Genomic DNA, 20,178 nt, shown 5'->3' on the forward strand with positions numbered 1-20,178 from the left:
TTTACTTCCTTCCTGGAGGACATATTAGTAGATCACAGAGGATAAAGAGGACACATCAGCCCCATCAGCCCGCCATTTCTCTGACCTACCCCCTCAAAAGCCTGCCAAAAAACCACTATAAAAAAAGCCTCAGCCTGTAAAGAGACACCTTTTCTGCTCACATAGGGAGCTCCCTCTCAGGTTTAGCAATGAACTCTGTTTCCTGCTAGGCCACAAAATGAGTCGGGAAGTGTTTCCTTGTTTTTTGTTTTCTGGATGAGAGCTGCTGGAATTGGGTTTGGATATTCCTTTTACAAAAAAAAAAAAGCTATAAATTCCATTTCTTAGTTAGGGGTCATTCTAATTATTTAAGTGTGACCAAGTTTTGGTAATTTGTGTGTGTGTGCTTTGTTTTTTTTTTGGTACCAGGGATTGAACTCAGGTCCTTTCACTTGCGAGGCAGGCAGCGGAACCACTGAGCTAAATCCCCGGTCCCTAATTTGTGGTTTTTGAAGAATCGGTTTGTTTTATCTAAGTGGTGATATTTGTGTGCATTGAGTAAAATTGTTCATAGTATCCATCCTTCCTTCCCTCCTCCCTTTCACTTTTCCCTCTTCCTCCTCCCTTTCCTCTGTCCTTTTTTTTTTTTTTTTGGTACTGGGCATTGAACCCGGGACCTTGAACTTACGAGGCAGGCAGTGGAACCACTGAGCTAAATCCCCAGCCCTCCTCTTTTTAAAATTCTTTTTTTAATTTTTCAAAATAATTTTATTATCAAACACACATACAGAAATTAAAACCATTCAAAGAAGAACAATGCAAGGGAAAAAAAGCTACAATAATATTCAAATACAGTAGAACTCAACCAAAACAAAACTGAAAAGCACTTAAACATTTTTCCATATAGCTTAAAAAAGCATCTGAAGCACCAATAAGACACCAGAGGATGTGATTTGTTTCAGAAAGATCCCCAGAACCAACAATGAACAAATGGTGGTCTAGAAAAAAACTCCAGTTAGCTAGCAGACTCCACATAAGCTAAGCTTCTCCCTAATTTAAATTTCAATACAGTTATATGACACGTGATGGAAACACAATCCAAGAAATATGTTATTAGGCCATTTCATCTGTGTGTATCCTTAATTACACTTTCAGTTTCTCACACTAGAGAAACTATTTGGTATTTGCACATGTGTGTCCTATTTATTTCACTTAAGAGGACGGCCTCAATATGCATCCATTTAGCTATAAATGTCTCTGGTTTCTCGTTCTTTATGGCTGAGTAGTACTCCATTTTATAAAAAAACCCACATCTTCTTTATCCAGTTTCCAGTTGATGGGCACTTGGACTGTTTCCAAGATTTCTCTATTACGAACTGTGCCGCTATAAACATGGGTGCATTTATATTGCTGTGGTATGATTCTTTTAATTCTTTTACTTTTGTTTTATTTTAAAAATTGTTTTATTGGTACATTTTAGGTATACAATACATTTACATTTATCATTGGGTGTCTTTTAATTCTTTTGGGAAGATACCCAGCAGGGGAATAGCTGGGTCAAATGGGACGTCTAGTCCTAGTTCTGTGAGGTATCTCCATACTGATTTCCACAGGGGTTATACCAGTCTGCACTCCCACCAACAAATGGAGAAGGGTTCCTTTCTCTCCACACCCCCACCAGCATTTGTTATTGGTTGAGTTCTTGATAGCAGCCATTCTTTCTGGGGTGAGGTGGAATCTCAGTGTTGTTTTCATCTGCATCTCTCGAATGACCAGTGATATTGAACATTTTTTCATATATTTATTTGCTGCTTTTACTTCTTTGTCTGAGAAATGTCTGTTCATTTCAGATGCTCATTTTTGAATTGGGACTTTGAATTTGGGGGGGGGGTCTCATTTTTTTCAGTTCTTTATATATTCTAGATAGTAGTCCTTTGTCTGAAGTACAGTTGCTGAAAATTTTTTCCCACATTGTAGGTTGTCTCTTAGCTCTGTTGGTGGTTTTTCTTGCAGTGCAGAAGCTTTTTAATAAGATGAGATCTCAGTTGTTGACTCTTTGTGCAAGTTCCCGTGCCACTGAGGTTTTGTTCATAAAATCTTTTCCTATACCAATGTCTTCAAGAGTTCTACCTAACTTATCTTCCAGCCAATTTAATGTTTCTGTCTTAATATTTAGATCTTTAATCCACTTCGATCTTAGTTTAGTGCATTGTGATGGGTATGGGTCTAGTTTTAACTTTGGCAGGTTGCAATCTAGTTTTTCCAACACCATTTATTAAATAGGCTATCTTTTCTCCAGTGAGGGTGGTTGGCTCCTTTGTCAAAGATGAGGTAGGCCGGGGATTTAGCTCAGTGGTTTCGTCTCCTGCTGCAGAAGTGCAAGGACCTGAGTTCGATCCCCAGTACCAAAAAAAAAAGATGAGGTGGCTGAGCATATCTGTAGTCATTTCTGCATCTTCTAATCTATTCCACTGATCCTCGGGTCTAGTTCTTTGCCAATACCATGCTGTTTTTATCAGAGTAGCTTTGTAGTATAGTTTCAAGTTGGGGATTGTAATACCCCCAGCCATGTCTCTGTTGATTAGAATTGCTTTAGCTATTCTAGGTCTCTTCTGATTCCAAATGAATTTTTGTATTGTTTTCTCCAGTTCTGTGAAATATATTGTTGGAATTTCATTCGGCATTGCAGTAAACCTATATAATAGTTTTGGAAGTATGGCCATTTTCACTATATATCCCTTCTTCCTATCCAGGAACAAGGGATGTCTTTCCATTTTCTTATATCCTCCTCAATCTTTGTCAGAGTGCTATAGTTTTCAGTGTAGAGGTCTTTTGCTTCCTTTGTTAGATTGATTCCTAGATATTTCATTTTTTGGATGCTACTGTACAAGGAATTGTTTCCCTAATTTCTCTCAGTGAGTCTATTATTTGTATATAAAAAAGCTATTGTTTTTTGAGTGTTGACCTTATATCTAGCTACTGTACTGAATCTGTCAATTAAGTGTAGAAGTCTTTTGGCAGAGTATTTTGGGTCTTCTATGTAAAGTATCATATCATCAGCAAATAATGACAGTTTAACTTCTTCCTTTCCTATTTTTATTCATTTTATTTCATTCTCTTTTCTAATTGCTGTGGCTAATGTTTTGAGAACAGTATTAAACAGGAGTGGTGATAGTGGACATCCTTGTCTTATTCCTGATTTTAGTGTGAAAGTTTTCAGTTTTTGACCATTTAGTGTGATGTTGGTATTGGTTTTTCATAGATAGCCTTAATCAGGTTGAGATAAAGACCTCCTATTCCAATTTTCTGTAGGGTTTTTATCATGGATGGGTGCTGGATTTTGTTGAATGCTTTTTCTGCATCTATTGAGATGATCATATGGTTTTTGTCCTTGACTCTGTTAATATGGTGTATTACATTTATTGATTTACGAATGTTGAATCATCCTTGCATCCCTGAGATAAATCCGACTTGGTCAGGGTGTATTATCTTCTTGATGACCCTTTGTATTCTGTTTGCCAGTATCATGTTGAGGATTTTTGCATCAATATTCATTAGGGAGATTGGCCTGTAGTTCTCTTTTTGGGTTGTGTGTTTCCTTGGTTTTGGAATCAAAGTAACACTTGCTTCCAGGAATGAATTTGGAAGTATTGCTTCCCTTTCAATTTCCTTAATGAGTTTAAAGAGTAATGGCCATAGTTCTTCTTTAAATGTCTTATAGAATTCAGCAGTGAAGCCATCAGGACCTGGGCTTTTCTTTGTTGGTAAATATTTTATTACATTTTCAATTTCACTCATTGTAATTGGGGTGTTTAGAATTTCTATATCTTCCTCATTTACCTTTGGTAATTCATATATATCTAAGAATCTCTCCATTTCTTGTGTGTTTTCCGTTTTATTAGAGTACAGGTTCTCGAAGTAGGTATTGATGATGCTTTGGATTTCTGCTGGATCTGTTGTGACTTCACCTTTTTCATTCCTAATTGCATGGATTTAAGCCTTTTCTTTCCTTTGTTTGATAAGGTTGGCTAAGGGTTTATCGATTTTATTTATTCTTTCAAAAAACAACTCTTTGATTCATTAATTTTTTGTATCATTCTCTTAGTCTCCATTGCATTGATTTCTGCTCTGATCTTTATAATTTCCTCTCTTGTATGAACTTTGTGTTAAGCTTTTCTTTTTCTAGGAGCTTGAGGTTCTGGGTTAGGTTATTTATTTGAGTTCTCTCTATTTTCCTAATATGAGCATTGACTGCTATGAATTTCCCACGTAGAACTGCTTTCACTGTGTCCCGTAGATTCCTATATGTTGTACTGGCATTATCATTTACTTGTAGAAACTGTCTAATTTCTTTTTTAATTTCCTCTTTGACCCATTGGTTGTTCAGGAGGGTGTTATTTAATTTCCATGTGTTTGTGGGAGTTTTGCAGTTTCTTATGTCATTGATCTCCAATTTTATGGCACTGTGGTCTGATAATATACAGGGGGTAACTTCAGTTCTTTTACATTTATTTAGACATGTCCTATGAGCTAGCATGTGGTCTGTTTTGGAGAATGACCCATGTGCAGCCGAAAAGAATGTGTGTTTTGATTTGGTGGGGTGGAACACTCTGTAAACATCTGTTAAGTCCATTTGTTCAATAGCTTGGTTCAGTTTTAGAATTTCTTTGTTAATTTTTTGTGTAGATGATCTGTCTAAGTGTGATAATGGGGTATTGAGATCCCCCACTACAATTGTATTAGAGCTTATTTGGTTTTTCATGTCCATTAATATTTGTTTTGTATAGTTGGGGGCATTCGTATTTGGTTCATATGTATTTATAATTGTCATCTCTTCCTCTTGGATTGTTCCCTTCACAAGGATGTAGAGACCATCTTTGTCTCTCTTAATTAGTTTTGATTTGAAATCTACTTTGTCTGCAAATAAGATTGCTACCCCTGCTTTTTTCTGGGTTCCTGTGGCATGGAGAACTGTTTTCCATCCTTTTACTTTCAGTCTGTGTGGGGCCGGGCATTTAGCTCAGTGATTTCGCTGCCTGCTGTGCAAGTGCAGGACTTGAGTTTGATCCTCGGTACCAAAAAAAAAAAAAAAAAGAAAAAGAAAAACAATGCTTTCAGTCTTTGTATTTCTTTTTGAGTTAGGTGTGTTTGTTGTATACAGCATATTGTTGGATTTTGGTTCTTAATCCATTCTGTCAGTCTTTTTTTTTTGATTGGTGAATTCAGACCATTAACATTGATAGTTATAATTGATAGATATTGACTCATCCTTGTCATGATGTTTTACTATTGGTGGCTCTTTTATTTCTTTTTTTTTTTTTTCCTTTGCTTTAGCTTCTTACCTTGCCTGATGGCTTTCCTCTGTGGGACCTCATAGAGTTGTGATCTTCATTGTCCTTTTCTAGGATATTGCTTAGGATTGTTTGGAGTGCTGGTTTGGTATTCATGAAATTTCTCAGGTGTTCTTTGTTGTGAAAGTATCGATTTCCCCATTGATTTTGAAAGATAATTTTGCAGGATACAACAGTCTAGGTTGGAAGTAATTTTCATTTAGGGCTTGAAATACTTGACTCCAGGCTCTCCTTGACTTAAGGGTTTGTGTTGAAAAATCTGCTGTGATTCTGATGGGCTTTCCTCTATAGGTGATTTGTTTCTTTTCTCTAACTGCCAGTAGAATTTTGTTCTTCTGCTGGGTTTCTGGGATGTTGGTTATTATGTATCTGGGTGTAGATTTTTTTTTAATCATGGCTGGTTGGAGTTCTGTTTTTATTTATTTTTTTGGTACCAGGGATTGAACTCGGGGCCTTGTGCTTGCGAGGCAGGCGCCAGAACCACTGAGCTAAATCCCCGGCTCTAGTTGGAGTTCTATATGCCTCACTTATCTGCATGTCCAATTCTCCACCTCTGTCTGGGAAGTTTTTTACTATTACTTCTGTGAACAGTTTTTTTTGTCCATTGTATCTTCCCCTGTTTTTTCGTGGACCCCTGTCAGTCTTATGTTGTTCTTCCTTGCGTCATCCAGCAGGTGCTGGATTGATTTCTCATGGTCCCTTACTATTTTTAAGAAATCTCTGTTTTCATGGTCCTTCACCGCAATCCTGTCTTCTAAATCTGATATTCTATATTCAGATTCCCTTAATCTGGTATGCATACTTTCAATGGAGGTTTTAATCTCCTGAATATCTGTTTGAATCTGTTCCATGGATTCCATTTCTTTCTGATGTTGGGCGATCATGGTTTCTATTTCTTTCTTATGCTGGGCATTCATGGCTTCCAGCATGTTTCTAAGCTCATCTATGTTTTAAAATCTGTTTCTGTTCTAGAGCCTTTAATTATGTCTTTCACTCTGCTCACCATCTCTGTAGTTATCTGGGAGATTATTTCTGCTTTGAATTTTTCTACAGCCTCATTCATCTGTTTTGTTACTTCCTGTGCTATCAGTTCAGGGTGTCCAGGTGGTTGATTATCAGACTTTTCCACCTTGTTTTCCCCAGAAATTGCCTTTTGTGGGGTGGAGGTCTGAGTTTGTGACTTGTTTAAATGTCTGCTCATTTTTGGTTTTGGTACTGTCAGTTATAAGTGAATGAGTCTCAGTAAGCCAGCCATAGACCTGCGAGACCCAGACAGACTTCTGGCTGCAAGTCCCAAACTGAGCTAGCTCCCTGTCCTCCTGCAGGGCTGAACTTGGCAGGGTTCCACTACAAGTTCCAGCTGTCCCTCCCCCCGAAACAGTTCAGGTTCAAATGGGAGGTGATGATCCCTCCAGCTTACCAAGTATGGTGGTCTGGTGTGCCTATATTGCAGAGATTCTCTTCACTTTTCCAGTGGGCTTCAGTTTTCATCAGGGAGCCTGAGAGAGGCCCTCTTTCTGTTGTTCACTTCTGCAACTCAGGACAATGGCCTTTATGTCCCCCTGTGCCTCTGTAGTGTGGAACTAGGTAGCTGCACAGCCAAGAGGCCAGAGGCGGGGTGGGGGGTGGGGGGGCTGTTGTTATAGGCGCCCGTGCTGCCAAGCCAGCGGCTAGTGGGCCTGTGGGGGTGGGATGGGGGTGTCCTCATGGTCTCCTGGGGCAAGCCAGATAGAGCAGGGCGCAGCCACCTGTGTCTGACCACAAGGCCAAACTGGCAGCCGGTATGCCTTGTCCTTTTTTTTTTTTCTTTTACAGTAGTGGAAATTGAACTTAGAGAAGGCCTTGCATGTGCTAGGTAAGCACACTGCCATTGAGCTACATCTCTAGCTCTCTCTCTTTTTTAAAATTTTATTTTGAGACAGAGTCTCCCTAGGTTGCCCAGGCTGTCCTTGAACTTGTGCTGTTCCTGCCTCAGCCTCCCTAGTAGCTGGGGTTATAGATACATGCCACTATGCTGGCTCCATGGTATTTCTTTTAATGTTCATGTGTTTTGTTGTGATGTTTCCTCTTTCATTAGTGATATTGGTAGTATTTTAAAAATTTTTGTCTTGCTTGTCAATTTTATCAATCTTTTCAGAGAGCCAGCTTTTAGTGTCATTGATTTGTCTCTTTAAGTGAATTGTAGCTTAAATCCACTATGGTCAGATAACACAGCATGTTTGATATCTGTTCTCTTGAATTTGCTAATTTTTTTTTTGGTACCGGGGATCGAACTCGCGTCCAACAGGCGGCAAAACCACTGAGCTAAATCCTGGCCCCAAATGTTTGTTTTATGGTCCAGGGTATGGTCTTTTTTTGGTGCATGTTTCATGTGGAGTTGAAAAGAACATGCACTTTTTCATTGTTGGTTACAGTGTTCTATAGATACCAGTTATCTCGTTGGTTGATGATACTGCTCAATCCTTGCACATCCTTGTTATTTTTTCTCTACCCTTTTCACTGGGTTGTTTCATACATTTGCAAAACACTTGGATTGTTTTGTTGCATTCTACCTTTATCCTGGGATCCTTTGATTAAAAAATAATTGCAGAGCTTAGGGTTCACTCTTTGTGTTGTAAAGTTCTGTCATTGTTGACAAATACGCAGCATCACGTATCCACCATTAGAGTGTCATACACAATTGTTTCACTGCTGTAAAAATTCCTGTGTACATCATCTACTCAGTTCTTTCCCACTTCCCTCAAGCCTCTAGGATCCACTGATAATTTTACTGTTTAGTTTTGCTTTCTCTAGTGTAGGGAACAGGGGAAGGGGGCGTTACCAGAACCTCTGCAGTTAGTCCTGGTCTCCTGCGAGCCACGGCAGCACACGGCGAATTACAGGAAAGGTAGAAAAATGAGACTGAGAAGAAGCTGAGCTTTGGGTCCGATCAGTGCTGCTCTGGGCAGCAAAGACAAAAGCCCCCAGCTTACCACACCTTTTATTCAGTACCTCGTAACAAATGACTTGCAGAGAATTCAGTAGTTCACATTGGGATAAACAAGGTGTAACAAAAGGCTTGCGGAGAGTTCAGTACATTGCGGGTAAACAAGATGTTAACAGTCCAAGAACAACGAGGAACTGAGCAGATGTTTGTTCTCCCAGGATGTTTCTTGTCCTGGAGAATCACAGCATCACTGGATCACTGAAGTCTCAGTTGTGACCAGAGGCCAAACTGGAGTTACTCTGTAGCTGGGTTGTAGGCAAGAGAACTAGGCTAACCAAATGATTTTTCCTTAGAATTATGTAGCATTGCTCCCAGCACTCTAGAAGGTCATAACATTAGGATCATGCAGTATGTAGCCTTTTTTAGACTGGTTATTTTCACTTAGCAATATGCATTTAAGCTTCCTCTGTATCATTTCATGCCTTGATACTTCATTCTTTTTATTGCTGAACAAGATTCCATTTATAGGAGTACTGCAGTTTATTTATACATTCACTGATTCAAGGGCATTTTTGCTGTTTCCAGTTTTTGGTGACTAAAAATAAGGCTAGTATAAACATTTGGAAACAGGCTTTGTGTAGACATAAATTTTCAATTCAGTTGAGTAAATACCTAGTAGTAGTACAATTTTTTTTGTTGTTGTTTTTTGGTACTGGGAATCAAACTCAGACCCTTGTGCTTGCGAGGCAGGCGGAGGTACCACTGAGCTAAATCCCTGGCCCCCTCATAGTGTAATTTCTGAATCATATGGTAGGATTGATTAGCTTTGTAAGAAACTGCTTGATGTTTCTTAGACATATTTGTGTATTCTCACCAGTAATAGGTGAGAGTTTCTTTGGCTGTACATCCTTGGCAGTATTTGATATTGTCAGTTTTTTGGATTTTAGCTATTCTAAAATAGGCATAGAATGGTATCTCTTTTTTGTTTTAGTTTGTAATTTCTTAATAACATTTCCTAACGTGAAATGTTTTCACATGCTTATTTATCATCTTTGGTGAGGCATTTGATCAGCTATTTTGACAGTTTTTTAATTGGGCTGTTTTCTTATTGAGTTCTTTGTGTAATTTGAATACAAGTCTTTAAATCAGATGTGTTTTGAAAATACTGTATTTTATTTCACTCTGGGGCCTGTCTTTTCATTGTCTTAGTGTAGTATCTTCTGCAGAACAGTTAATTTTGATAAAACTCAGTGTATCAATTTTTGTGTCATGGATTGTTGCCTCCGGTATTGTATCTAAAAACCCGTTTAGGTCTGGGGATTTAGGTCAGTGGCACTGTGCTAGCCTTGCAAGTGCAAGGTCCTGAGTTTGATCCCCAGTGCGGCAAAAAACCCCAAAACCAAAAAACCCATTTATTCATTTTGGTTTTGGGGTCAGGACATTAAACAGTCTCTTCTAGAAACTTCCAGTTTTAGCCTGTTTTCGATTTACGACATTTTGCTTATGTTCTGATAGGTAGGACCCTGGTCTTTACACTTTGTAGTTGAAGCCTGTGCTCGGAACCTTTAAATTAGGTGCAGTGAAGCTCCTGCCTGAGGAGTGTGATTGTGACCCACTGAAGACTCGACATGTTTAAGTACACCTTTGTATGTCTCCAGGATGAACTACAGGAAAAAGGGGTGGAGTGTCCTGAGATCATGAGGTCATAGAATTTTATTTGTTCATTAATATGGATGAATACTTTGGCAGTTGAAATGGGAAAAAAGGGTGGATATAAGGAAGGAAATAGCAGGGTTTGAAATTAAAGTTAGTGTGTGAAGGGAGTGATAGGCATGTTAGTTATCTGTAGATTATGTGGCTAAGAAAGGGCACAGTGCCAGAAGTCAAATGGAAGGAAGTAGAGAGATGTGCTTGCATTGCTGAAAGTGTTGATCTTCAAAGTCATATCAGAATGACAAAGGCGTATTATTTATTTGTGGTAGTAGGGTTAGATCCTTGTTGAAACCATTAAAAGCATAAATTACAAAAATGGAGCTATTAGTACATAATAGTCTTACTTTATGTACCAAAAAAAAGAAGAGGAAGAGGAGGAGGAGACAGAGGGAGGAGGAGGGGGAAGATTGGTAAATAAATACTTAGGGTTTGTGTTTTATTTTGGCACTGGGAATCAAACTCAGGACCTTTCGCTTTCCAGGCAGGTGCTGCACTGCTGAGCTATATTCCCGGCCCACTTAGGGGATATTTTGATTTTCTTTTCAGTACTTTGCTGCACAGTTCCAGTATCTTCAGCAACTCCAGCTCCTCTTCTTTCTCCTCCTCCTTTTTTTTTTCTTTGGTACTAGGGATCGAACTTGGGTCCTTGCATTTGCGCAGCAGGCTGCGAAACCACTGAGCTAAAAACCCTGCTGCTGCTCCTGCTCTTGCTCTTGCTCCTGCTCTTGCTCTTGCTCCTGCTCCTGCTCCTCCTGCTCCTCCTCCTCCTCTTCCTCTTCTTCCTCTTCTTCCTCCTTTTCCTCTTCCTTGTTTTTCTTTTAGTGGATTTAAGGCTGGGCTGGTTAAGGTCTCACTAGCTACATTGAAATCATATGCAACTTTGTTTCATTTTTTTATGGTGCTGGGGAAAAAAGTCAGTATTGATGATTTTCTGGACTTCTGGAGGATCCGTTGTTGCCCTTTTCATTCCTAGTTGCATGGATTTGAGTCTTTCCCTTTTTTTGATAAGGTTGGCTAAGGGTTTTTGTATTTTATTCAGTCTTTCAAAGAACCAGCTGTTTTTTTTTTCTTTTGGTACTGGGGATTGAAAGAAACCAATTCTTTAATTCATTGGTTCTTTGTATTTTTTCTTAGTCTCAATTGCATGCATTTCTCTTTGATCTTTATAATTTCCTCCCTCATACATGCTTTGGGTTTAACTTGCTCTTCTTTTTCTAGAAGCTTGAGGTTCAACATTAGGTTACTTATTTGGGCTCACTGTGTTTTTCTGATGTGGGAATTCACCACTATAAAGTTCCTTTGTAGGATTGCTTTCATTGCATCCTGTAAGTTCTGGTATGTCGTATTGGCATTATGGTTTAATTGTAGAAACTTTCTAATTTTTTCTTTTAATTTCATCTGTGACCCATTGGCTTTTCAGGAGGGTGTTTTTTAATTCTATAGGTGTATGTAGTTTTTGTGGTTTCTTTTGCCATTGATTTCTAATTTCATTGCACTGTGATCTGATAATATGCATGGAATAATTTCAGTTCTTTTGCATTTACTTAAGCATGTTTTATGGGCTATTATGTGATCTGTTTTGGAGAAAGTCCTGTGTACAGCTGTTGTTGTGTGAACCACTTTGTAGATATTTACTAAGTCCATTTGTTCAGAGATTTCATTCAGCTCTGTTATTTCTTTGTTGATTTTTTTTTGTCTAGTTGATCTGTTTATGACAGTGGGGTATTGAGGTCCCACATTATGATTGTCTGATTATTCATATGCATTTTGTTTGTTTTATATAGTTGGGTACACCAGTATCTGATGAATATATATTTATGATTGTTATCTCTTCCTCTTGGATTATTCCCTCAATAAGTATGTAGTGACCATCTTTGTTTCTCCTGATCAGTCTTGGCTTGAAATCCACTTTGTCTGCAAATAAAATAGCTACCCTTGCGTTTTCCAGGTTTCTGTTGCATGGAGTATTGTCCCATCACCCCCCCCCCACCCCCACCCACCCCCCGCCCTTTTTGATACCAGGGATCAAACTCAGGACCTTGTACTTGTGAGGCAGGTGGCAGCACCACTGAGCTAAATCCCTGGCCCTGTTTTCTACTCTTTAACTTTCAGTTTATGAATTTCTCTTTGAGTTAAATGTGTTTGTTATATACAGCATATTGTTGGATCTTGTTTCTTGATCCATTCTGCCAATCTGGTTCTTTTGATCGGTGAATTGAGACCATTCACACTGATGGTTATCACTGATATGTACTGACTTATCCTTGTCATGTAATTTTCCTGTTTTTGGTCCCTTTCTTTCCCTTCTGTTTAATTGCATGCTTTTCCTGGTGGATTCATCCACTGGGATTCATGGAATTGTTGTCTTTGTTATCTTTTTCTAGAATATCCTTTGAAACTTTTTGGAGTGCTGGTTTGGTGGTCATGAATTTCTTCAGATATTCTTTATCGTGGAAGTATCTTATTTCTCCATCAATTTTGAAAGATAATTTTGCAGGGTCATCAGTCTGGGTTGGAGGTTTTCTCTTAGGGCTTGAAATACTTCACTCCAAGCTCTTCTTAACTTAGTAAGGGTTTGTGTTGAGAAGTCTGCTGTGATTCTGATGGTTTTCCTTTATAGGTAATTTGTTTCTTTTCCCTAGTAGCTTTTAATATTCTGTTCGTGTGTTGAATTTCAGGAATCTCGACTATTATATGCCTTGGTGTAGTTATTTTATGATCATTGCTATTTGGAGTTCTGTATGCCTCACTTATGTGTATAAAATCAAAATCATTTTCCATGCTTGGGAAGTTCTCTGCTATTCTGTGAACAGATTTTTTTTTTCCATTCATAAAACTTTTATTCCACTTACATGAACTTAATACATATATTCTTAACAATTATGCTTGGATTGTTCATGAAAATTTCTTAAGACATTAAACAAAGCTAGCCATCATCTCAAGTTATTTCCCTGTTAACTATTTTTACAGCACATGCATGTTAGACAAGTATCAAAAAAAAAACAACCTAAAAAAAGTTAAATACATGGGTTTTTTTGTTTACTGCTATGCTTGATATACATGAAATAATGAATACGAAGCAATTCATTTTTACTGCATCTTTATTTTTACATTTGTTCTTAGGTTGCCTAAAACATTTAAACACAAATAAAATGTGTAGCAAAAATAATGAAAGCAAACAGCAGGTAACTTTACAAATAATGGAATGTGAACCATTTCTGCCCTTATCCAGAGTAAATGGGTGCCAACTTTGTCTAAAGGAGCACCCCCGCAGCTGCAGTCACAGGTGTGCGCGCTCAGACTGCTCACTCCCCAGAAACACAAGCCTCCATACACGGAAGACCCATGGGCTATCTGTTTCTACCACAGCCTCAGAGGTGCTCCAAACCTTAAAGTACCCACAATAACTACACCTGTGTCTGGAACCAATGATCCGTTTTATTCCCCACCAGGACAGACCAATATGTAGGCAGTTTTCTTTGCTTAGACATGGAAGCAGTTTTAACACTGGCCCTTGTGAAGCCTCAGTGTACCAAAAGTACTATGGCAAACATTTGTAACTTGTATAAAAATTCCACTTCCCCATATTGGCCATCTCAAGATGAAAACAGATAACTCCCTAAATATCAACTGGCTCTACTCCCGTAATATTAAACATAAAAACCACATGGGAAATATAGAAATTCAAATAGAAGTAGCATAAACCTGTCATAGACCGTAAACAAAAAACTATTTGTGGGACAGTATAGATGACAGATGGTCTACTGTGTAAATTTTAGAATGAGGCAGACAAAAGTTGGAAGGCCAGTTAATTTTCCCCTCCTCCTTCTTCAGCTTCATCTCCTTGGATATCCGATGTCCACAGTGTCAAGTTGTCTCTCAGTAATTGCATTATTAGCGTGGTGTCCTTGTATAACTCTTCACTTAATGTGTCAAGTTCAGCAGTGGCTTCATCAAAAGCTGTCTTTGCCAGAGAACAGGCCTTTTCTGGAGAGTTCAGAATCTCGTAATAGAAGATGGAGAAGTTAAGGGCCAGACCCAATCTGATAGGATGCGTTGGTTGCATTTCCTTTTTGCTGATTTCAAAAGCTTCTTGGTATGCTTGTTGTGATTGGTCCACAGTCCCTTTCTTGTCATCACCAGCAGCAGCCTCAGCCAAGTAACGGTAGTCGTCTTTCATTTTCAAATAAAAGACTTTGCTCTCTGCTTGTGAAGCATTGGGGATTAAGAACTTTTCCAAAAGAGACAGTACATCATTGCAGATATCCCTTAGCTCAGTCTCAATTTTCTCTCTGTATTCTCGAGCCATCTGCTGCTTTTTCTGAGCACCTTCCATCTTTTGCTTGATACTTGAGACAACCCTCCAAGATGACCTATGGGCTCCTACAACATTTTTATAAGCAATGGAGAGAAGATTCCTCTCCTCACTAGATAATTCAGCACCTTGCTCAGTTACAGACTTCATGCAGGCTGCCGTGTCATCATATCGCTCAACCTGCTTGGCCAGTTTGGTCTTCTGCACCAGCTTGTTGTTATCCATGCCTGGATGTTCTGTGTCCTGGGTGGGTGGCGGCGGATGGACAGGCGAAGTGGTCTCTGGGCAGTGGCGGCGAGGCTGAGACGCTGTCCCTGGATCTCGCTGCTCACAGGCTACAGCCACCTGTGAACAGGTTTTTTTATGTCCTTTGTGCTCTCTTTTGATTTTTCATTGATTCCAATTAATCTTATGTTATTTTTCTTTGCATCGTCTAGCAGTTGTTGGATTGATTTTTACCAGTCTGTTAGTTTGTTGGTTTTTTTTTTTTTGGTACTGGGGATCGAACTCAGGTCCTTGCACTTGTGAGGCAGGTGGCACAACCACTGAGCTAAATCCCCGGGCCCTGTTGGTATTTTTAAGAATTCTTTCATTTGATGATTGCTGATTGCAATTCTGTCTTCTAGATCTGATATTCTGTCTTCACATTGGTTGATACTGCCGCCTGTACTTGCAGTAGAATTTTTAATTTCCTGGATATCCCTTTGAATCTGTTTTATGGAATCCAGTTCTTTCCTGTGTTGGGCATTCATGTTTTCCATCACTTTTCTAAGCTCTTCTATTATTTTTTTCATCTGTATTTACTGTAGATTCATTAACCATGTCCTTCACTGTGGTCATCATCTCTTTGGTTATCTGCATAATTTCTGATATATTTTTTCCTAGAGAGTCATTCATCTGCTTTGGTACTTCCACTGCTACCATTTCAGAAAGTTTAGCTGGGTGATTTTAATTTCTTCTACCTCAGTGCCCCATAAATTTTCCTTGAATGAGCTGGAGGTCTAGAGTTGTATCTTGTTTTCATGTTTTCTCATTTTCTATTTTTGTTTCCTGCATTGATGCTTGTAAATTGCTTATGGTAAATGACTGCTTTTTAGAGATGTCTTCGAATTGTAGCTGGGTTTTGGATTTTTAGTTTGTCCCAAGATTCTGCCTCTTCAGTTTATTAGGGATGAGAGGTTGCTGCCTATTTGGCCTAGCACCCAGTTCTTTGGTACTGGACTGTGTTATTGTTTATCTCCCCAGACTATCTTGATATTGGCATACAAGGAAGAACAGTTGATCACAACAGCTGTGTCACCTTGACTAACAGTACAATTAATAATACTGATAGCATCAAGCACAGTGTAGAAAATGACAAACTGTGATAACTGTTAATTTGCCACTTTTAACCATAGGTATAAGATTTATAGTTATAAAACAAAATCTAAAACAAATCAGAAAATTATATTCAGTATCCACTCAATAGAGCAGTGTTACTCCCAGGGAAGAAAATTTAAAAGGGATAAAAGAAAGAAATAGAGATATAAAAGAAGAGAAAGAAATTAGGAGCAAAGCTGAAGGATAAAGGAAGATTACCTAAGCTTTGGGAAAATGTTGAAAAAGACAATTGGGAAAGAACAAAACAAAACAAAAACTAAAAATAATGTTCATACTCATGAAAAAATAAAAACAATCAAGAAAAAAAAAGCAAAGAAAAAAAAGATTTCTCTGTGGTTTCAAGCCTGTGGTTATCTTCTGGGTCTATAGTTTTATGCCGGTACCTAATTCAGAGTGTATCTCTACTGTTCCTGGTAGACAAAGGAGATAGACAGAGCTCAGATCCCTGATGGATGATCCCAGCAAGTCTGCAGTAGGATTAGGGCGGGGTTCGGATTCTGGTGCTTTCAACTCCACCGAAGTTCAGGCTGATCCTGGCCTCTGGTTGTGGGATTGGGGCCTGAGTTTTTCAGCCTCCAACACATCAGGTATCTCTTGTTGACTTGATCTCCACTCCCTGTGGTTGTCCCTTACCCAGTCACTGTGGGATTTCAATACTGGGAGCCCTGAGATCATGAAGCCAAGTCATGACTGCTCTGAATCCTAGATTCAGCTGGCCCCTCCCTAAAAGGGGCCAAGCACCCTCTCCTGAGGACACAGCAGTCACTTGGACTGGAGTCACTCACCAGCTGCTGCAGTGCACAGCATTCACTTCTCTGTTCCACTGGTACATTTCTCCATGGAGGCCTCTGGAGTCACCTGTCTTCATTGTGTCTCTGTAGATTTGATCCTCCTCTCTCATGCCATGAGCTGGGAGACGGGGTGAAAGTGCAGTTTGCACCCTCCTTTTTCTGCATTGTGGTCTGTTCATTTTCTCTGTGGGCTCCAATTTTCCCTTCAGATCCCTTCTGGGTCCTGCGGATCTACTTTTCTCCTCCTTTTCTCTCCCAAGTTGTTATTTTCCAGTGTCTGTATTCGTAATCTTAGAGAGCTTGATTTGTTGCTGTTTACCACTTTGGCATCTTCCTGAGAGTCCTCTCCTCATGTCTTTTAATGGCTTGATAGCTCATTTTGTTTTAGTCCTTGAATAATATTCATAGTCTGCATAAGCTCCAGTTTATCTGACTGATGAACATACTGGTTGCTTGCAGGGTATGGCAGTTAATAAAACTGTTGTAAACATCTGTGTGCAGGCTTTGTGTACATGTAAGTTTTCACCTCCTTAGGGTAAATGCCAAAGAGTGTGGTTTCTGGATTTTATGGTAACAGTATGTCTAGCTATGTAAGAGACTGCCACACTGTCTCCCAAAAAGGCTCTACTGTTTTGTATTCCTACCAGAAATGAGTGAAGTTCTTGTTGTTACACATCTCTCCAGCACATGCTGTCATCAGTGTTCTCTTTTTTGGCCATTTTAATAGGTATGTAGTGGTATCTCCTTGTTTTAATATTCAGTTCCCTAATGACACTTGATGCAGTGCATTTTTCATGTGCTTATTTGGCATCTGTGTATCTCCATTTGGTTTGAGGTATCTTTTCAGATCTTTTGCCCCTTTTTTTCAGTCATTTGTTTTCTTTTGTTGAATTTCTTTTCTATGTTGAGTAACAGTCCTTTTTCAAATTGGTGTTTTGCAAGTATTTTCTCCCAGTCTGTAACTTGTGTCATTCTCTTTACAGTGTCTTTTGCAGAGCAGAGCTTTAAAATTTTAATGAAGTCTAGTTTATTAATTTTTTTCGTGGATCATACAAGTGATATTATATCTAGAAAGTCATCACCATACACAAGGTCATCTAGATTTTGTCCTATGTTATATCTAGGAGTTGTATAGTTTTATGTTTTAAAATTAGGCCCATAGCCAGGTGTGGTGGCACATGCCTTAATCCTAGCACTCGGGAGGCTGAGGCAGGAGGATCCTTGTGAGTTTGAGGTAGCCTGGGCTACAAAGTGAGTTCAAGGCCAGCCTGAACTGCATTGTGAAACTCTCTCAAAAAACAAAAAGAAAACAAAACCAAACAAAAAATTAGGCTTATGATCCATTTAGAGGTAATTTTTGTGAAAGGTGTAAGATGCATGTTTTGTGTGTCTATGTGGATTTTTTTGCACGTGGATGTCCAGTTCTTCTAGTACCATTAGTTGAAGACTGTCTTTTCTCCATTGAATTGCCTTTTTGGCAATATTTATGTGGGTCTGTTCATAGGTGCTTTGTATCCTACTGATTTGTCTGTTTTTTCACTAGTACCCCACTGCCTTGATCACTGTAGATTTATAATAAATCTTGAAGTTAGGTAGTATCAGTTCTCCAACTTTGTTTTTATTTAAAACAAAGAATTTACAGTCTTTCATAATCATTCACAGTCTTGTTTCTAAATAAACTGTAGGGCTGGGGATTTAGCTCAGTGGTTCTGGCACGTGCCTTGCAAGTGCAGGGTCTCAAGTTCGATCCCCAGTACCCCCCCGCAAAAAAACCCAAAAAAACCCCTGTAGAATCAGTTTGTCAGTATCCACAAAATGACTTGCTGGGAGTTTGGTTGGGATTGGATTGAAACTAAAGATCAAGTAGGAAAGAACGGTCTTATTGACACTATTTAACTTTCCTGTTTATGAATGTGGAATATCTTTTAATTTGTTTAGTTTTATTTTGATTTCTTTCATCAGAGGTTTGTAGTTTTTCTCATATCAGTCTAAAACATTTTTTTAGGTTTATATCTAATTGTTTCTTTCTTTCTTTTTTTTTTTTGGTACTGGGGATTGAACTTGGGTTCTTGCGCTTGCGCAGCAGGTAGTGAAACCACTGAGATAAATCCCTGGGCTAATTTTTTCATTTTGGTCGTACAAATATAAGTGGTATTATGTTTTAATTTTTATTTTAAAATTATTTTTTAATCTTTTAATTTGAAATTCCACTGGTTCATTGCTAGTATACAGGAAAGTGATAAAACTTTTGTATACTGCGTTAACCTTCTATCCTGTAACCTTGCCAGAATTGCTGATTAGTTCCAGAAAAAAAATTTTTTTAGTCACTTCTTTTGGACTTTCTTCATAGACAGTCATGTTATCCTTGAACAAAGACAATTGATATCTTGCCTCCCAATCTGTGTACCTTTCATTTCCTTTTTCCTTCACATTTTTGACTTCTGTAGTTTTCCAGTATTGGCTACTTGTCTTGACACTGCTGTGTTCACTGTGAGGTTACCTGTGAATAAAGAGAATAAAGAAGGAGAGGGAAAAGTTTGAGGGGTTTCTCTCACTTGCTTTGTGATCCAATTCTCTTGGAGCAGAACTAGAGGGTTTCTCCTGGATTTTTCTGGGTGTACCACAGTGCCCAGTTTGAAGGTCCTTGCATTGTGGAGTTCAGGCCCAGAGATACAAGAGGGGAAAATGGTAAACTTACCACCTGTTCAGCGGTCTTCATGATTATTTTTATTTTTATTTTTTAATTTATTTTATTTTATTTTTTTTGGTACCAGGGATCAAACTCGGGTCCTTGCGCTTGCAGGGCAGGCAGCAGAACCACTGAGCTAAATCCTCGACCCAATTTTGTTTTTTTTTGTTTTTTTTTGATTTGGTACCAGGGATCGAACTCGGGTCCTTTCCATGATTGTTTTTAAAAGAACTAGTTGTAGCCTTATGCTATAGCTCCAAATTTTGAGAATTTTTAAATACTATGAATAGTTTTACAAACTGTAGAGAATATTGTTATATGAATATAATTTTCTAAAGTAGTTAAAACATTAGATGTATTATCTGAAATGTTAGCATCAAATTCTGTAGTTGAACTGTCTTAATTTTTATGCAGTGGAATAAAGTTTCTGAAGTCAGTAGGGGAAAATTTAGAATACATAAAAATTTCTGAACAGAGATACCATGGGTGGAGAACAGCATACAGTTCTGAGGAAGCTCACATAACTAGTTTTTTTCTTCATATTGGAAATAATTACTTTTTATTAGTTGAACCCAGGACCTTTGCATGAGTACATCCCCAGCCCTTTTCCCATTTTTTATTTTGAGTCAAGGTCTCGCTAAGTCAGTAAGTTGCCCAGGTTGGGTTGAACTTTTTTTTTTGGTACCGGGGATCAAACTCGGGGACCTTGCACTTGCAAGGCAGGTGGTGGAACCACTGAGCTAAATCCTGGCCCCTTCCCAAACTTTCTTAAAGGGCTAGATTGTAAATATTTTAGACATGCAGGCCAGATGCTTTCTATGGCATCTACTCCAGCCTGCTATTGTAGTGTGAAAGCAGTCTTAGACAATACAGAAATGGATTGGCATGGCTGTGTTCCAGTAAAACTTTATTTGCAAAAATAGATGGCAAGATAGCTATGCCCAAGGTAGTGTAACTTGTATAGTTTGCCAGCCCCTGCTTTAGGTGATCTCTTGCCACCAGTGCCACTACTAATGACACAGATGTGGGTCCTG

General features: G+C 38.7%; 2 protein-coding genes across 17 annotated transcripts in view; one reads left to right on the top strand and one right to left on the bottom strand.

The window, feature by feature from the left end:
- Dtnb (dystrobrevin beta) overlaps positions 1 to 20,178 on the top strand; it is a 334,007-nt gene that overhangs the window by 53,682 nt on the left and 260,147 nt on the right. The gene's annotated exons all lie outside the window — the stretch shown is intronic.
- On the bottom strand, positions 13,281 to 14,538 carry LOC101720841 (14-3-3 protein zeta/delta). The gene has a single exon (XM_004839120.3). It carries the CDS (start codon positions 14,507 to 14,509, stop codon positions 13,778 to 13,780), a length of 732 nt encoding a protein of 243 aa, XP_004839177.1. The 5' UTR covers positions 14,510 to 14,538; the 3' UTR covers positions 13,281 to 13,777.

The sequence above is a fragment of the Heterocephalus glaber genome, unplaced genomic scaffold (genome assembly GCF_053883595.1).
Source record: "Heterocephalus glaber isolate CG9 unplaced genomic scaffold, H.glaber_assembly_v1.0 deba00001457, whole genome shotgun sequence".
Taxonomy (NCBI): Eukaryota; Metazoa; Chordata; class Mammalia; order Rodentia; family Bathyergidae; genus Heterocephalus; species Heterocephalus glaber.

What these genes read in the sequence shown, in the direction of transcription:
- LOC101720841 (XM_004839120.3), bottom strand. Translation starts at nt 14,509, where the DNA reads ATGGATAACAACAAGCTGGTGCAGAAGACCAAACTGGCCAAGCAGGTT.